General features: G+C 38.0%; 1 protein-coding gene across 2 annotated transcripts in view; it reads right to left on the bottom strand.

Annotated features, from left to right (window-relative positions):
• LOC149005127 (plant cysteine oxidase 5-like) overlaps window positions 1-7,525 on the bottom strand; it is a 37,962-nt gene extending 30,437 nt beyond the window's left edge. The window contains exons 1-3 of one of the 2 annotated variants that reach the window (XM_089168715.1): window positions 7,309-7,525; window positions 7,006-7,115; window positions 6,339-6,722 (exon numbers count right to left, since the gene is read on the bottom strand). In XM_089168715.1, coding sequence (XP_089024841.1) covers window positions 6,339-6,438 — 100 coding nt within the window. In that variant the 5' untranslated portion in view covers window positions 6,439-6,722; window positions 7,006-7,115; window positions 7,309-7,525. The remainder of the gene's footprint in view (window positions 1-6,338; window positions 6,723-7,005; window positions 7,116-7,308) is intronic. The other variant, XM_089168714.1, reaches the window with a different exon arrangement.
• Between the last annotated feature and the right edge of the window lie 12,941 nt (window positions 7,526-20,466).

The following is a 20,466-nucleotide window of genomic DNA, read 5'->3' as shown; positions in this document are numbered from 1 at the left end:
TAATTGATTACCCAGACCATGACTTAATTCTAATGGCTAGACCATGCAAATCAGATTGAGTCAAAAGCAATATAATAGTGGAAAACAGAGCAGCCTTGGAGTAGATTTCATTAGATGAGATCATATATCCTGGCTGCAGGAGCAGAAAATAATGACAGTGAAAAAAGAAAAGAGTCATCAAATCAGGGCAACTCAAGAAACAAGATAAAACTTCACTCACAGTTGACATCAAAGTAGATCAGATAATATATTTGGATGCAAGGGCAGATTAATCATAGAACTGAAAAAAAGGCTAATTCTTACCCCAAAAAAGGCTAATTTTCAGTTTAGACCTCCTGAGATTTTACCCAATTTCATACCAAAGAAAATGACATTTTGCATTAGTCTCCCCTGTAGTATAAAAAAGACAAACTAAGGACACACCGTTAGTTATATCCATTTTTTAGGGATAATTTCAAGGACACCCCAAGATATACGGCCCATGCCAAATAGGCAATCACCCCCTTTCTGGTAGAACCGTTATTTGAAAAAAGAAAAGACCATTATAAGTCGTAATTGTCACGTCCCTGTGCATATCTCCCAGTTTGAAATGACTATTATTCCTTTTATTTTAAAAAAAAATTCCATTTCCCTCCTTTCTCTTCTCTTCAATTTCTCGGTTTTGCATCATTGCCATTCTTTAACTTTCACCACTGCAGGAAGGGCAAAGAATGATTGGCCCGGTTTTCCTTGGCATCTGTTTTACCATGATTTGCAACTAAGTTCTCCTAAACCCTAAAATCGCTGCCCATCAATCAGCTTTGCCATGGTGTACCAAGGACTGAAAAACGAGATGCAATCCCATAAATTACAGTTGCTAAGAAGCTCTGGAATGAATCAGTCATCGAATTAACCCACCACCATGAGGAGAGCCGATAACAGGAATCGTGATTCACTTGTGGTAGTTCAGAGAATCAGTTAGATCAGAGTCATCAGACTAACTGAAATTATCAAAAATTTCTCCATCCTAACGCAACTGAATAGCTTGAGATGATCGAGATCAATCATAGAAAAATTCAGTTTCATAGCAAAATCTAGAAGTTAAGGCAAGAAACTCAGTTTCATCATAGAAGGTCTAGAATTGAAAGAAGATTTTGGTCTCCGGTTACTTGAATCTAGATTTCCGTTACTAAATTTGAAAAATTCGATATCAGTCGTCAACAAAACTAAGGTTTAGTCACGATTCACTATTCTTCCGTTCATCCTTTATTTTATTATTATTATTATTAGCCAATTAAGGCCATTCCTCTACATCACTTTTAGTCTCAAAACCGTCCAATGTCAACACAGAGATTAAATTCAGTTGATATGGCAGGGATTAATCACTGATGCTTAGGTGAGGCAATTCGATGAGGGTTTGAGAGGATAATGGCATTATGGATTTCAATATGATCAAATCCTGTGTGATACTGGGGACTTGGAGCTTGTTGAGGCGATAACAGTCAGCAAGGCAATGGATGGCCTCTGCCATCGTTGCTGCCATGGTGTTCAACTAAGAGGAAAGTGCAGAAGAGCACTCTATAATTTTTTTCCTGACTAGGGAGATGAGCTCAAGATCACTGTGAGGGGGTTTGGGGGTGAGCAGTATGTGGTACGAGTTTTTAAGTGTTTGGAGACAGGTGTTTGGGTATCAATGGAAGGTGGCTTCATATCAGACAACGGGAGGTTGAGGTCGAAGTCGTAAGAGAAGGCATTGAGATACCTTCTTTTTTTAATATTTTTTATTTTAATTGAGGTTAAAATGATAAATTCACAATAATATAGGGGTAGTTTAGGGATTAAAAGTTATATAACTATGAGGTCAATGACTTAAAGGAAAATACTAACGGTGTGTGCTAGTGTGCAATTTCAAATAGCATTTTGGGGTGTCTATGCTTTTTGCCATTTATCTTGGGGTGTCCCTGAAATTTTCATAAAAATATCCTTTCCCTCCTCTCCAACTCACTCCCTTCTTTTTCTCTACAACCCTCCCCATTTCAATTCATCTAAAAATCAATCACAGGTCGTCATTATAGAGTTCTTCAAATGAGCATAGTGGAGTAATCAGATGTTACCTTCCAATTCATCAGCTTCTTCTTCTTTTCTTTTCTTTTCATTTTTTTCTTTTTTTTTCTCCCCTTTTTTTGGTGGGGGAGGCCGCCAAACATCAGCTTCTTAAAGGTAAGCTTTTACGCAATATTTCTATAAACATTAACATAGGTTGATATTCTTGAGGGCGATCAGCCCGAACAAATTCTTACTGTCATTAGTAGAAGATCTGAAACACAGATCTATGGGAACCGAGAAACTACCCAAGATTCTATCAATATAAAAAAATATACTTTATAAAAGTAAAAATATAAATCAAACTAATGGAAGCATTAGGATAGAATCTTTCTCCAATTGATAGGTCTCAAAAATGTTATAGAAAGCATCACTAAATAAAGCAAATATCAGATGTGACCATTCATGAGAACAGTGTTCTGGTCTTCTTCTACCTCATTCATGATTCCATTGTCAGTAGGGCTGCCTTATTTGCTGTTTCATCTAACCAACATATTTTTGCCCCATCATCAAGCCAGGCTGCTGCTCCAAGCAGTCGCATCCCACAACTTTGCTAGGGTGGTTTTTTGTGGCTTGTTTCTACATTTGCATATAGGTTTATGATCAACATGAAGGAGCCTTATGATTTTGGCACAGTTTTCCTCCCTTCTTTTATTTTGGATTTTTTTTTTTTTTTTTTTTTTTTTTGGGTTGGGGGGAAGAGTTGATAAATAAATAATTCATTAACCGAAAGGGAGAAGGGGAGGGGTAAGAATACAAAAGCAAGCCAAAGGTAAAGAAAACAGGGCTCAACAAGTGGCATGAAGACGACTTACAACAAAGCTAGAAGCAGAACACTAGGCCAAAATGGACAAAAAACCAAGGCCAGTAGGCCAAGCTAGCCCGGCAGAGAGGGGATCTGGATGTTGACCTCACAAACCGTGTGATCATCATGTAGAGGGCTTCATGGAGGACCAAATACGAAGATTGGGAACTTCTTGGAGGTGAACTTAAAGCAGGAAAGGCCCTACTCTGACAGAGATGATGAGGGAGAGGGGGGAGAGAGAAGCAGCGGCAGAGGGAAGAGAAAGAGAAGCAGAGAGAAGGGGAGAGAAAGTGAAACAAAGGCAGACAGGAGAGAAGGGATTCAGAAAGAGAGGCAGAGGGGCGAGGAGTAGAATCCAAGAAGAGAAACCAAGAATGAAGGAGATCAGGGGGGGGGGGGGGAAGAGAGAGACAGAGGACAGAGGCAAAGCCAACAAGCAGCAAAACAGCGAAAGAAAGAGTAGTAAAGAGGAAGGCAGAGAAAGAGAAGCAAGGGCAGAGGGAAGAGGATAATAAATTCAGAAAGAGAGGCAAAGGCAGAAGGGCGAGGAGTAGAATCTTGAGAGAGAAATCATGAACAGAGGAGATCAAGAGAGGGAGAAGACAAACGCAAACCCAACGAGCAGCAAATCAGCAGCCATGAGCCGACTGTCATCGTTGTTCCAACTCCACCCCAGCAGACATGAAGGCAGAAAACAAAGAGAAGTAGAGGTGAAGGGAAGAGGACAGATTCAGAGAGAGAGGCAGCAGGGTGAGGAATAGAATCTAGAAAGAGAAATCAAAAACAAAGGATCTTAAGAAAAAGCGAGAGAGGGACTGCTGAGGCTGAGAGGACAGCCATCTACAACACCACCTCCACTTGTTTCAAGCACTTACAAATTACAATGCCCCCATCAAGGTATCTGGCAGCCCACCCCATCCCACTTCTCATTACCCTTTAATTGCTATTTGAAATCCCATACCCCAAGTTCAATCCCTTCTTTTCACCCAATATTAAGAAACATCACAACCATCAGTAACCATCACTTTCCATCCAATCTCCAACCACCATACTACCACCACAACCCTCACCTTTGATCCACATTCAAGCCTAGAACACCCAACCAAAATAATTCCATAACATTTCCAAGCAATTAAAAATCTTAATTATGATTACTGCTTTGCTGCTTATTAATTATGGTAGACCAACGGAGCAGTAAAGTTGGATTTCTAATAAAATAGAAAATACAGATCTGCGGCATCTGCCCATTCTTGAGTTTGACACTATATTTTCCCTTCAAAATCAAGAAAAATCTCCAATTCCCCCCATTACCCTATTTTCTTGATTTCTTGAAATATACCCTAATCCCTCCAAACCAACCACCACTACCCTCTATAAACTCAACTTGACCTTGGTTTTGGAGGCTACTAGTTCAAACCCAATTGGGGTCACCACAAAAAGATCAGCCCATAAGCCATAACGAATTCATCAATTTGGACCTGGAGTCAACCGTACTTTACAAAACTTAGAAGATTAGTACTCATTCGATTGAAGGCACAATACATCATTGATCAAAAAATTCCACTTTCTTCGTTCATTCTAACCTGAGTAAATCATTATTCTCTAAATGAACAATTACCATACAAAAACCAGTATGTTTACTTGAATTTTCATTATCAATATCATGTCACAATGTCTCGCCATCTCATAGCAGCTTAGCGGCTTGATGGGAAAAGATGGATTGGGGCTAAGGAGATTGTAAAACAATGTTTCATGGTTGAGGGAAAGAAAGTATGGATCAAATTCTAATCAGTTCAGAACAGGATAAGAAAAGGGAAAATGGGCAAGATACAAGAAAGTTGTAGGGTACTGAGCACTTGATCTGTTTAGTAGTAGTGCCTGATAATGAACTGCAATCCATTTATGAGTCGTTCACTTCAGGTTTGAAGATTAGTTCTTGAGAAGTGCACAAGTAAGGCAAGAGGAGAACTAACGAGACATGTGAAGTCGTTTGTGACTCAGGTAAAAATACAAGGTCATTTGTGAATCAAGTAAAAACACAGGGTGGTCTATGATCGGGTTATTTGCGTCAGAACTTTTTCTTTTTAAACCCTATCTACGTTACATAATATTCCTGACTAGGTGATGCAGATCCATCACCAAATTGGGCTTCTTTCCTTAGGGATATACTAGGATTGGATCATATATGTTTTTGGCCTCAAATCCATGTGTTTAATTTATAATTGACCAATGATGGGCCTAAAATATGGGTAGAAGGTAGGAAAACAAGATTTATTTCATCAGTTAAGAGTCATATTTGAGTTTATTTCCTTTATTACTCTCTTTCCCTGTTAGTTTACATTACCTAATAGATAAATGATTGAATTACGCCTTTCCTTTTAGGATAGAAGTCTGTTGGAGTCGCTTCCTAATTGAGTTGTGATTTGGGTTAGAAACTATATCAGCCAATGTGGCCATAAATATAGATGTAATTGCTCAGTTGAATCATGGATTGATGAATTGAATTTTGAGTTTTGTACTTTTGTTTACTGCTATCACTAAGGTACAATGGCATAATGTGGTACCATCTTCCCACAACCCCCCCCCCAAAAAAAAAAATCCATTCTATCCCAAAATTGTAGCTATCAAAGCCAATCTCCAACCAAACTAACCACCATAATATATTAGAAATCCATACCATGGCCTATACATATCACTCCCTTCTTCCAGTAAAGAGTACACATCAAATGGCATCCAAGATTCAAGCTTTTAACCCCCTTTCTTGAATTCTCATACTCCCCAAGGAACCCAAGTAAAAACTTAGATCTACACCAATCTATTCATTGGAGTTGTCCCAACCATTGGGGATCTCCCCATATATCATTACCTAAGTTTTCTCAAAGTTTCATCCCCAACTGACAACCATACCTATGTTCTTGTGTACAGAAATAAACTATCCCAATATCCTCAAACCCTAAAACCCCTAGTCATTTATTGAGATCCTGGAAGACTGGCTCCTAGTTGATTCTATTTAATATAAAGCTACCTCACTATGTTTTGTAAAAATTTGACTCAGACGACTCGTCCAGATCAAACCTGATTTTCAAACAATAACACAAAACTTAAATTCCAACATTTGAAAACAACAAAATAGCAAAGTACAAATTTATAACATAAGAGGATAGAGTGAAATGAAAAATTAGCAAGTGCACTATTTATCCCATGAGCCCTATGACAGTTCGGAGAATAACAGCAGCACATAATCAAGCATCCAATAAGGGGGAAGGCTGGTCATCCCACCAATATGTCTCTGCATAGGCAGTACAGTGAAACAGGATTCCTTTCCCCAAAATTTTACCTAAATCGTTGACACCAATAATATTTCATCTATCTCAAACGATGACAAATATCATGTCAAGGTGAAAGAAAAAAGAAGGAATAAAGAGAAATAAAACGAAATTGAACTTCCTACCTAACATAGCACGAACTTTTTCAAGAGCTTCCTCCGAAATTGGTCCATTTGGAGAGAACGATAATTTGCAAGCTTCATACAGCTTCTGTATGGGTGGCATAGTGCGAAATCAGTGCCAACTCACCCCGAGAACTCCGTTCTGAGAGAGCAGCAATATAACACAAAGTTGACTCTAAAGAACCTTACTGATACACCCAATTTCTAAATGCCTTCTGATATTTCTAGTACATAGAAGACCACTCAACACCATATCCATTCCTGAGCAGAGATTTCACATCAGATTTTGGAAAGATCTGGATCACATTCAGCAAAGTGGTAGTCAAGGATCTGCATGGTATCGGCAGCCGCAACAGAATGATACAATAGAGTTGTAGTTCTCCATTCCTGTAATAATAGAAGTTAAGCTCCAATTATTATAAATAAAAAGTAGAAACCAAAACGAGTAGCGACCATCTTCGTAAATGTTACACGTTTCTCACATTTCATCAATTATCATCTCTAGTTTCTCGAGATTAAGCGCAATACAACTGAGACTTCATAAATGCAATCATGTTTAAATTTAAGAATATAAGAGCACGAGTTTCAAGTTTCAACTGCGCATTATTTTCAAGCGAACCGTCTAAATAAATAACAAGGCGCTCAACAGTGAAAGAGAAGCGTAACAAACCCTAGAATCAGCATGGGTTGCAGGACAGCATTAGTTTAGAAACGCTCAGGGGAAAAAGCCGTCCACTTTAAGACTAAATCCCAGACGAAAATCAAACACTCCCTCAATTTCTAAACAGATTGATCGATTTCCAAAGGAGAAAAATCACTAACTCAGATAGTAAGATTTGACAAACAACGAAAAACTACTGAAAAGCAGTATTATGAATCGCTAAAGAGAAACCTACACAGAATAACAGAATTTTCTATAGGTACTGTGTGAGTATAGAGAGAAGAACAAGAAGAGGGAAGGAACCAAACGTACCTGGAATTCTCAGCGTAAGGAAGAAATCAGGTTGATGTTCCAGGTCGATGGTTCATAGAATAGAGACAGACTCCAGAAGGAAAAGGGAGAAGAACTAAAAGCTGGAGTCAGACAAAGGATATATATAATGGGGTGAAGAATGCAGAAGCTAGTTGAAGATCTTCAAAAGGGCATCGCTTTAGGGGCTATACAGAGGCCCTCCGCTGATCCGCTGACGCAGTTGTCCACGATGAGGTCCAGACTCCTGAGAAGTCATATTCGTAAATCGTGACTCATCACTCATTGTACGATTGTGAAATTACGAAATACCCTCACACGTCGTCCACCGTGGATATCTTAAATGATAATTCACATGGAAATACCGGAAGGTTACATTTGGTGCCCCATACTCGGACTTCTATTTGCGACAGTGACGGCCCTGATTTTGCCATGTTAGCAAAGTTTGAATGAATGATTGAGTGTTGGGGGGGTAATCTGGTATTTTCCTCTTTTAAGTCATGTATCAATTGAACCGGTTTGGTTCATACGGTTCAAGGTTTTGTATGTGTTAAGGCTTGGGGTTGGTTCATGGGTATTATGCAAAATCGATCTTTCTGATTTGGGGGTTTCTGTTCTACGGGATTTGGAGCTCTCTGTGTTCATCCATGGCTGCCATCTTCGAGCTCCTGCAACTATGAATCTTGGAGGATTTTTGTGAAGATTATTTGGGGCTTTTGATCAGTGGTGGAAGATGATCACTCGATGTTGATATTGGCTTCTATTGTCACCTGTATCAGGTGTTATCACATTCTCTCTCTTTCTTCTCCTTCTCTGTAAAGTTTCAAACTATAGTGGATTTGGATTCGAACTTGAATCTCAAGAGACGAGGCAGTCTTGCCAAACTCCGTCATTATCTCTCTCTCTCAATTTTGATTAGCCTTGCATGTTTCGATCCATATCATATTTTAGGGCATGAGGTAAAATCGATCACAGATTGGCATCAGAGCCTTCTGGTTCATGTTTCTATTATTTCATTTTAGGTTTTGTATAACATTTAAATCCTAATTTGATTGTTTACTTATATGGTTAACGATTATCTCAATTTACAAATTTCTTGTTTCTTTCGCTGCCTGCCTCTGATATATGCTTCAATGTTTCAGTTTTCAAAGTCTTCTATATAATTGTCATATATGCTATCTCTTATGATATGATATGATGTTATATGTCAATTATAAGATTCGGTTGTATGTTAAACCATGTTAATTTGATTCATATGTTCTTGGTATCTTGTATAAATCTGTTTGTAAATTGTTAGGTGATAATCTAGTATGAGTAGGTTGATTCTGAGATGATTAAAGATTAATTGATCACATTAATTTCTTGATTTCTGATTATACTAGCTGTTGTCATGTTTCTTTTGTTAATATTTGATACAATACTTGGTCTGTATTGATCTGCTATGTTAACAATTTGTTAATAAAGGCTGCTGCAATTGTATAAAGTTAGCTTATGATTTTGTGGTTAATTAATATCTGATTATTTAATCTTTGGTTAAGATAATTTTCTTTTTTCAAAATTGTATATCAGTATTGTGAATTTGTTATTCTTGTATATACTGATTGGTGTATGGTACTGGCTTCAAAGTGGAGCTAAGCAAGGGATTTGGTCTACCAGGGGAGGTACTCCTCCCAGTGGGGTCAGTGGGGTTACCACAGGCTCGAGTAGAGCAGTAGGTCTAGGGGGAAATCCTAGTTACCTAGGTTTGGATACTCTTATGGGGGGTTCCAGGGTAGATATTGAGAAGTTTGATGGGACAGGGGACTTTGGGAATTGGAAGAGAAAGGTCCTAGCTTTAATGGCTCAGCAAAAGCTCCTAAGATCCAGAGATTACCCAGATGCTTTCTTTGAAAGCATTGACCCAGTCTTGAGGACTGAAGTGATGGAGAATGCAATTGGTTGCATGCTCTGGAACATCACAGATGGGGTTATCAGGTATCTTGATGATGAAGACAATACCCCTATTAAAGTTTGGAATAAGCTTGAACAAATATATCAGAAAAAGAATCTAGGCAATAAGATTTATCTAAAGGAGAGATTGTATGGGTTTAAGATGGACCCTACAATCAACCTTGACAAGAACCTAGATATGTTTAAGAAGTTGATTCAAGACTTATCCAACACAGGGGAGAAGACTAAATTGGAAAATCAAGACTTGTCTATTATCCTATTGAATTCACTTCATAATGATTATATTGTTGATAAGAACTCAATCAAGTATGCTTGTCAAAACATTTCCCTAGAACAACTGATTGATGCCTTAAAAAATAGGGAGTTAGAACTATTGGCTTTTGGTAAGACTAAGGGCAGTGGGGAAAATCTGTTTGTTAAGGGCAAAGGCTATTACAAACAAGGGAGACCCAAGGGGAAGGGTAAAGTATATGAAAATCATGAAAATAACAACAAGATTAATAATAGGAACAACAAGTCTGATGCGAACCTCAAGAGATGCTTTTATTGCAAGAAAATAGGACATTTTAAGAAAAATTGCTTTGCATATAAAAAGAAAATGAAGGAATTGGAGACTTCCCATTTTGATATGCCTGGTTCCAAGAATGGTCAAGCCAATTTCTATGAAGACATCAGTGAGGTGCTTACCATATCTGAGGGCAATAGGCAAAAATGATGGATTTTAGATTCAGGATGTACTTATCACATGTGTCCTCACATGCACTGGTTTACACATTTGTCTGAGTTAAATAATGCCAAAGTTATGATGGGAAATGATGATTTATGTGATGTAGTTGGTATTGGTTCTGTTGAATTGATGAATCACAATAAATCTATTTTCACTTTACATGATATTAGATACATACCTGACTTGAAGAGAAACTTGATTTCAATTAGTAGCCTTGATAGTGCTGGGTTTGTAACTAGTATCTCTGGGGGTATTCTTTCTGTATCTAAGGGATCTCATGTATGCTTAAAGGGCACTTCTCAGTCTGGTTTGTATGTTTTTGAGGGTAGTATATTCCTAAATGATATCTCCAATATTTGTTGTTTGTTAAGTGAGTCAACTATCACTAGTGTGTGGCATGCTAGGCTAGGACACATTAGCAATAAAGGGATGCAAACTCTAAGTAAACAAGGCCTGTTTGGCAAGGATGTAATTGAAAACTTAGAGTGTTGTGAGTCATGTGTCCTAGGTAAGAGGCACAGGTTAAGCTTTGGAGTTGGGTCTCACTTATCTGAGGCTATATTAGAATATGTACATGTTGATTTGTGGGGACCTGCTTCAATCTTGTCTTATGGTAGAAACTCTTATTTCTTATATCTTGTTGATGACCACTATAGGAAAGTGTGGATCTTCTTATTGAAGACCAAGGATGAAACTTTTGAAAAGTTCAAGTATTGGGTTGCTTTGGTAGAAAACTTGAGTGGAAAGAAAGTCAAAACATTAAGAACTGACAATGGATTAGAATTTGTTAATGAAATGTTTAATGGATTTTGTAATGATAAAGGGATTCAGAGGCATAGAACTGTTAAGTATACCCCTCAGCAAAATGGCATTGCTAAAAGGATGAATAGAACAATATTGAACAAGACTATATGTATGCTCATCAGTTCAGGGGTACCCAACGGTTTTTGGGGTGAAGCTGTTACAACAGCTGTTCACCTAATCAATAGGAGTCCCTCTGTTACCTTAGGGTTTAAAACCCCAAGGAAATGTGGTGGGGGAAACCCCCCCAATCTTGGTTATCTTAGGGTATTTGGATGTGAATCCTTTGCTCACCAGAGCATTGGTAAATTAGAATCCAGGAGTAAAAAGAGCATTTTTCTAGGGTATCCTGAGGGGGTGAAAGGCTATAAGCTGTGGGATAGGACTGTGCCTGGTGTCAAGACCTTTGTTAGTAGGGATGTTCTCTTTAGGGAGAGTGTGTTCCCTTGTCTTTCCATTGACAATACTAATTTGAATCCACTTGATCAAAGAATGACTGACTCCACTCAATTTGATTTAGGGCAGGTTGATGTTTCCTTAAGTCCTGCTCAGACTCTTGATTCTAGTATACCTGAAAAACCCTCGACTTCCCCTCAGCCCAGCTCTAGTGATAAAGAGTCTGAGGTTGTAGTTTCTGATATTGAGAGTGGGCCATTGCCCTCTCCTGAGACTTCCACTGGAGAGGTGGAAGAAGTTCCTGATCTGAGTGGTTACCAACTGGCAAGAGATAGAGTTAGGAGAGTGGTTAGGCCACCCAAAAGGTATTTAGCCAACTTTGCTCTTGAGACTGATATTTCAGTTTCTGAGATTGGGTCTGATGAACCTAGTTCCTACGAGGAAGCTTTGGATTCTAAAGATAAAGATTTATGGGTTCAAGCCATTAATGATGAATTAGATTCATTAAATAAGAACCAGGTTTGGGAATTAATTAGCCCAAGGATCAAAGGTTATTACCTTGTAAGTGGATATTTAAAATCAAGGATGATGGAGTTGATAATTCCAAAAGATATAAGGCCAGACTTGTTGCAAAAGGTTTTGTTCAAAGAGAAGGGGTGGATTATGATGAAATTTTTTCTTCAGTTGCCAAATATAAGACTATAAGATTGTTGTTGTCCCTAGTTGCTCAGACAAAAATGACAATAGAGCAATTGGACGTCAAAACTGCCTTTCTTCATGGCAATTTAGAAGAAAAGATATATATGCAACTTCCTTTAGGCATCTCGGGGAGAGGAATCACAAGCTTGCTTGTTGAAAAAATCTCTCTATGGACTTAAACAGGCTCCTAGGCAATGGAACAAACGTTTTGACTCATTTGTGTTGAGTGTAGGTTTTAAAAAGAGTGTTTATGACAGTTGCCTATATTTTCTCATTTCAGATTCTATTGTGTTGTATCTAATACTTTATGTTGATGATATATCGATTGCTTGTGTTGATTCTAATCTTATTCAAGATGTTTAGGACAAGCTGAAATCTGAATTTGAGATGAAAGAACTTGGGACAGCCAAGAAAATTCTAGGGATTGAGATTTATAGGAATAAGGGGGAGGATGTTATGTTCATTAGTCAAAGTTTATACTTGTTGAAGGTTCTTAAGAAGTTTAAGATGTTAAATTGTAAACATGTGAATGTTCCTTTGGCTGCACATTTTAAACTTTCTAATGATCATTGTCCTAAGAATAACTTTGAAAAGAATGAAATGTTAAAGATCCCTTATTCTAGTCTTTTAGGTTCTCTTATGTATCTCATGATATGTACCCGACCTGATATTGCCCATGCTATTAGTGTACTGAGTAGGTTTATGTCTAATTCTGGTAAAGAACATTGGCTTGCTCTCAAGTGGTTCTTAAGGTATTTGAGAGGTACTGTTCATAAAGGTTTAGTGTTCAAGTCCACACCTGGTGATCTTATTCTTGAAGGATATACTGACTCTGATTATGCTAGTAATATAGATAACAGGAAATCATTATCTTCTTATTTATTTATGTTATCTGGTAATTGCATCAGTTGGAAGGTGCAACAACAGCCTATAGTTGCTTTGTCTACTACAAAAGTTGAGCTTGTTGCTGCATCTGAATGTGTTAAAGAAAGTATATGGTTGAATGGTTTATTGTGTGAACTCGGTATTTTAAAGATTAAACCTGTTGTCTTTATTAATAACCAGAGTGCTATCTTTTTATGTAAAAATCCGGTCTATCATGATAGGACCAAACATATAGACATTAAATACTTCTTTCTCAGGGATAAGATAACTGATGGTTCACTTTTAATTGAAAATGTAAGTACTGAGCATAATCCTGCAGACTGTGGTAATAAGTCATTGCCTCTTTCTAAATTTCTACATTGTCTTGATTTGTTGGGAATTGGTGATGTTGTCTCTTAGTACATATGTTCTGTACTTTTGAGTTGTATATTACTTGTTTTAGATTGTGGTGTGTGTCTTGTTGTTGTCTTGTCTGTTTATCAGATTTGCATTTGTTGCAGTTTTAGGGGAGATGCTGCCCAATTTTTTTATAACTCTTGCTCTGTTTGTCTCAGTTATGAGATATATGTCTGGTGTGTGCATGTGTGGTCTTCATAATTATATGAGTGAGTTGTGAATCATGAGTTATTGATTAGGGTTTCTCTACCTAGTGCAGTTTGTTGCATGGTGTATCTGCATGGAGTCCTTAATGTTGCATAGTTAGTATATGTCTAGGTATTTTGCATATTTGTTATTTGCTTTGTAGTGTGGTCTCTTTGTTTTGTGTGTGCAGGTACACTTGGATGATGATGGTCGTAATCCAGCTCACTATAGTTATTTTGGATGTACAGATTATGGGGGAGATTGTTGGGGGGTAATCTGGTATTTTCCTCTTTTAAGTCATGTATCAATTGAACCGGTTTGGTTCATACGGTTCAAGGCTTTGTATATGTTGAGGCTTGGGGTTGGTTCATGGGTATTATGCAAAATCGATTTTTCTGATTTGGGGGTTTTTTTCTACGGATTTTGGAGCTCTTTGTGTTCGTCCATGGCTGCCATCTTCGAGCTCCTGCAACTATGAATCTTGGAGGATCTTTGTGAAGATTATTTGGGGCTTTTGATCAGTGGTGGAAGACGACCACTCAATGTTGATATTGGCTTCTATTGTCACCTGTATTAGGTGTTATCACATTCTCTCTCTTTCTTCTCCTTCTCTGTAAAGTTCCAAACTATAGTGGATTTGGATTCGAACTTGAATCCCGGAGATGTAGGCAGTCTTGCCGAACTCCGTCATCATCTCTCTCTCTCAATTTTGATTAGCCTTGCATGTTTCGGTCCATATCAGATTTTAGGGCATGAGGTAAAATCGATCACATTGAGATTTAAACAATCAGGGTTTTTGTGTAAATATTAGTTTTTTTTTTTACATTTTAAAGGATTAAATTTATTAATTTATAAACTCAAGTCCCTCATTCACCAATACCCAAAACCTTCTCTCTCTCATTTTATCTTCTCACACGGACGCTATTTGGGAGCACGATCCGAGAAACCAAGGCACTTAGGGCCGTTGAAGCTGTATTTGCAAGAAGAACCGACGCTATGGTTCTACCTTCTCCTCCAATGGCACTGCATGGCATTGTGGATCTATTTCAGGATATCACCGTTGGATTCTTTTTATGGACTTCTTCTGTCACATCCACCCAGCCGGTACTCTACCTGGCATACCCGAGTGTATGATCCACAACCCCGAAGATCAAATATCAAAGAAATCATCCTCCCACATTTACAATAACATAATCGTGAACAAGATAAAATCAATATAAACAAAGAGATCAAGATAAGAAGAAGAGAATGACATTTATGTGTGAAATCTTAGGGCATAAAGCATGCATTTTACACACTAGGAGTTGAGCTACCTTGGGTTTTATGTTGTTTTTGTAGATTTTAGGACTTTTCAAAATTTAAGCAAATATTTGGAGTTTTGGGGATGAATCATGCAATTTTACACATCAAGAGGTCCATTCAAATTCTCAAATGCGAAAATGGGCCTGATCTGGAGCATGATGGGCAAGAGATGTGATTATGGGCCAACTCCAAAATATTGCAGAGTTAAAGAAGGCAAATTTGATCTACGGCTGAGATTATAAATTATCAACCAAATTTACAAAGATATTATTGAGAGAGTCCAAATGGAGAAAAGAGTCCTTGCATACTTCAATATCTTATTTCCTATTTGGGATTTGATTAAATAAATAAAAAACAGGAAAAAGAATTATATTCAAATAAGGAAGAAGGAAAAATCCCGTTTTTGAATGTCTCTGTTCAATTTCAATCAAGCCCTTCATCGAATGGTTATCCGATGTCCGATCGAGCTGATTTTTGGAGGAGAGCTTCACGACTTCTTGGTACTCAAATCCAACGGTGGAATTGTGCATTTGATATCACTAAGTTAGTCCGATTAGTACGCCAAAACCCTAATTGGTTAAACATAGGAACTCCGAGTTTGATTCAAATTATGTCAAGATTCAAATCCTATGTAAACTCTATAAAAGGAGAGCATACTCCATCAAGGGAGATGGGTTTTAGAGCTTAGGAAGAGAACATTTTATTTTCTTTTCAGTTTATTTTAGGCTTTCTTTAGTTTTCTTTGCTTGCTTTTGTGAGATTCTAATTTTTAGATTAAATGTTTAGGTTTAATTTTTTTTATGTAATGCAATTCAAGTTCAAGTTTCAAGTGTCAATGTTCATTTTTCTCTGGGTCTAGCAATTGTAGATCTAGATCATTCTAGGTCTAGATCTGGTTGTTAGGGTTGGTTGAGATTCGAATCGTTTGTTCAAATTATTTTTTATTGTTTGAAGTTCAAAGATGCAAGTAAGTAACATCCTTCAATAATCTTCTCTCCCCCCCCTTCCATTCTTGATTCTATCTACCCCTCAATATTCTTAATTTATGATTTATTTTCAGCATTTATTTATTGTTCTCCCTTCCCTTGGGTCCTTGATTAGAGATGCCTACAATCGTGCCTCTCTTTGGTTAAGGTTTCCATTTCCTTTTATTACTCTCTTATTTACTTTCTGCAATTTACTTTCAACATTTATTTATTGTTCTCCCTTCCCCTGGGTCCTTGATCAGAGATGCTTACAGTCGTGCCTCTCTTTAGTTAAGGTTTTCATCTTTTATTGCTTTGATTATTTCATTTTCTGCAATTTCTTTTTCTCTAATATCCGTTCACCCGATCGGTGGACTGTAAGCTACAGCAAAGGGTCCACGGTCAAAGTCATTATAATTATACTCCCCTTCCCTAGATCTAGAGCTGACACTCGGATCACTTCCCTTTTATTTTTATTTATTTATTATTCGCATTTTTTTCTGCCTTTACTAATTATGCGTCGGTTATGTTTGCTTTATTTTTCGTCTCAATTCGATGGCATTAGATGTATGGATTATGACTGTTCGTTTAGTTTAATTAAGTAACTAACAAATTTGAATCATTGCACTCTCGCATTATCATTAAGAAGTTAATTCTTAAGTGACATATCTCCTTGAAATCGACTTGTTAGCTACACGATACTGTGCGCTTGCGATTATTTTTAATTTCACAAACAAGTTTATGGCGCCGTTGTCGGGGAGGTATTAGTCCATTTTATTTTTCTCATTCTTAGGTAAATCGAAGTGTTTAAAAAAAAAAAAAAAAGAATTCAAAGATATTACTCTTAACTAGAGTAAAAACAAAAACGTATATTAGTCCCCACTCTACTGTAGAATCCCTAGGATTCGATTGTAGGTGGCTCCGAAGACTATATGGATTCCCTTGTTGTGAAACCCAGCCCTATCCTAACCCTGACCCTGACCAGGATCCATGATGTTTGTAGGTCCAAAGACCCGGAGTGGTAGAAGAAGAGACTTGTGGGCCCTCATAGTTGAAGACTCGGTGTATGATTCGGAGCCCATGGATATTGACAGTGAAGCCCCTTATTTGGATACACTATCAGTGTTCAATGAGAGACTGCACCTAGAAGAGGGGAAGCTTAGTTGAAGTGTTTGATGCGCTTCCGATCTTGTTTCGAAGGTATTTCTTTACTCTAGACTTGTAGGAGAAAATCCAACTCAATTCGTACCCGTATAACCTTTCAATTCCCTAAATCAAGCTTGTTGTACATGCTTGGTCGACTGATTGGTCAACTGGGCCAGTCGACCAAGCCAATCGACCAATGGTTGTACAAATCCGAGAATAAGATGCTTTTTGGATATTCCTCTCTCTATTAAAGTGTTTCTTGTGTTTTGAACCCTATTATACTCATTTAGACCACTGAGAACGAGAGTGGAGCTTCCCAAGGCACTCTCTTGGTGTTTGTGAAGGATTCTTGCCCCCAATCATTGCCTCTTGTCTCCATTTGCACATTCAAGGTATGATTCATCACTCTCACTCTCTATTCTACTCTTTTCTTTTTCTTTTTTTGCTGTTACAACCTTGGAGCTGATGCTGCAACCTTGCAACCATCACTCCAAGTGTTCACTCTTAGCTAATCATTGATCTCATTCTATTTCCATTGATGCTATGCTCTCATTTCAATCCTTGCATATGCATTACCTTGATTTTCTTCTTAACTTCATGTGTTCTTATTCTAAACTGAGGTTTATAGTGTACAATGTCTACGATTCTATTCTAGCTTATGATTCTAATCCCTTGCCTATCAGTTCCCCTAGCTAATTCATTCAATTCCAATGCAATTTCATTTGATTTCAAGTCATGCTATGATTCTTGTCTTTAGAACATAGGGTTTCAATTTGGGGGTTTTCAATTGGGCCATTGGATTAGGCTAATTCTTGTTATGTAGTGTTCTTATACTGTTACAATGAATCCCTCCAAGTTTCGGATCGATCCGAGCCCCGGAAGATCGATTTTGAGCCAAAAATCACTATTTGGCTTCGGCCACTATTCACTTGGTCGACTGATTGGTTGACTGAAACCAGTCTGCCAATCAACTGCTGAATTATGTGCTTCGCCGATTTGATCCGTTCGACCTTCGATTTTCCCGATTTCTTTTCTAATCTTTCATTTATGTTTGTCTAGGGTCTTAATACCATCTTTGGATCATCCTTTTGAGATTGTTGGATTATCATTATCACGGTTTAAGGTAAGGACGGTTATACCCATATGATATAGACTGTGTGATTGTTACACTGATGTTGGCAACTTATTAGGCTCAACTTATTGGTTGTACTTAGACATCATATGACTACTGTAGTTACCTTATGACAGTAGCACCATGTTTAATTACTTTATCCATCATTTCTATTTTATTATTGTTATTTACTTATATGCTTAATCATGTGATGTTATGACATATCTTTCAATATGATGATATATCATGTATGTATGATATGATGAACTGACAATGTGATTGGATAAGTATGATTTGGAATTTGGGAATGTCCTTTTGACATTTCTATCCTTGGATATCGGAGGGAATAGTATGGGATGTTCTCCGAATATGCCCATCGACGCTTTCCTAGATTATTAGATGACATACATAGGATTTGTCTAGATGTGTTGGCTAGGACATCCTTGTTGTATCAGACCTGAATCGGAAGGGCATTGAGACCGAACGACCCGTGGTAGTAGTATGGTTTGATGGGCGCTCAAGACCGGTAACCACTCCGTGAGAGGACATAAATCATACTACGGATACCCTAAAGGGGCCATTTATTGGTAGGGTTGCAAATAGATAGACTTGGGCTCACGGGCGCTCAAGACCGGTAACCAACCCGTGAGAGGACGTGAGAGCTTCTCGTTTACAATTTGTGGATGACCAATAGGGTTGATGAGTCCGTAGTCTGGGACTATGCTAACTCTAATGTGAAGGATATCGGAAAGGATCGCCTGGAGCGAGGAATGGACGTATCTGGATCTGACATGATATGACTAAATAGAAGACTTGCATTGGGCTAGGCTTCACCTTGACATGCGCCACTACTTAGACCAATGGTGATGTGAGAGAGCGGTGACTTAAACCCCAACCATGGATTGTCCGGAAGGTTTCAGGACCCATTTACCCGGCTTGAGTGATTGAGACCCACCTAAATAAGTATGGTGCTATGACTTAAAGCATGTCTACCATAGAGACTAGCATGTGTAGAGTTAGTATCATATTTGCATCATGTGTTTCATATAATCTTGCATCATGTTATGACTTGTATCATATGATTTATGTATTATGGATTAACTGCCTTGTTGAGTTCTTTTGAACTCACTCCTTTCTATGCAATTGTTTTGATAGACTTCTCTGCAGGTACTGAAGAAGTCGATGGCTCATACTTTGAGACGGACCAAGATCTTGCATACTACACTGAAAGTCTTGGCCATTATGAAAGTTACGGTGAAGGTGCCGAGGGTGATTACCCTTCGTACCAAGATTAGCCCGACTTTGGTGTGGGAGAGGCCTTGCTTAGTTTCCTTCATGTACACTTATGAGGACACATTGTATAAGACCAAGGAGACCCTAGCTTAGGCTTTATACTGTTCTTTTGGAACTTGGATCTGTAATTTAATATTCATTGATATACTCTTTACATTTTGGGATATGTAACTTAACTTGATTTGACTACTTTCCGCTGCCACTGAGGGAGTGACTTCTGATCGCTCTCTCTCCTTTTGAGAAATATTTATACTTTTGGTATCATCTTTATTCCGCACTCTGATTATCTGCTCTTATCTTATTCATGATTTCTTTTATTATATGCTTTTACCTTGATTATTATTGTTCATGATTGTATTATCGCGTATGTGGGAGGCATGGTTACTCGATACTTGATCTTCGGGACTGTGGATCACATACCCGAGTATGCTTGGCAGGGTACCCTATCTGGCATACCCGGGAATGTGATCCACAGTCCAAGGATCAAGCATCGAGGGACCATGCCTCCCACATACGCGATAACACAATCATGAACAATAATAATCAAGGTAAAAGCAATAAATAATATATATCATGAATAAGATAAGATTCAAATAATCAGAGTGCGGAAACAAATGATACCATGTGTATAAGTGTAATCATAAGAATGAGAAAATGAGTGAAAGTCACTCTCTTAAGGCAGCGGAAAAGTAGTAAAATCAAGTTAAATTACAATCCTATGTTTAAAGAGTAATTCAAAGAAAGTTAATTACATATCCCAAATGTTTAACAATAATCCAGCGAAATGGGGCACTAAGCAAGGGTTTCTTCTATCCTAATGATTGTCTCCTCATAGGTGTGGACGAAGAAAGCCTAGCACGGCTGCTCCCTCACCATAGTGGGGCTAACCCTGGTACGTAGAGTAATCCTCTTCGGCACCATAACTCTGATCTTCACCATAGTTACCACCCGGAGGGTAGTATGAGGGATCAAAGTCTGTCTCGTAGAGTGTGCCATCAGAGTCTTCAATACCTGCGGGAAAATCTAACAACATTTTGCACAAAAGGAATGAGTTCAAAAGTACTCAGCAAGAAGGCAGTTATTCCATAATTCAAAATCATATAAGTACAAATCATAACATAATGCAATGTGATATGAAACATATGATGCGAGTATGATTCTAACTCTATGAATGCTAGTCTCTATGGTAGACATGCTTTAAATGAGAGCATAGCATCAATAGACAAGTGAGAGGATCATAGGTTAAGCAAGAGTGGACACTTGGAGTGATGGTTGCAAGGTTGTAGCACCATCTCCAAGGTCTC

This window comes from Hakea prostrata, chromosome 9 (assembly GCF_041222555.1).
Source record: "Hakea prostrata isolate BN-2017 chromosome 9, UWA_Hpros_2, whole genome shotgun sequence".
Lineage (NCBI taxonomy): Eukaryota > Viridiplantae > Streptophyta > Magnoliopsida > Proteales > Proteaceae > Hakea > Hakea prostrata.
This window is presented reverse-complemented; position numbering and strand designations above follow the sequence as displayed.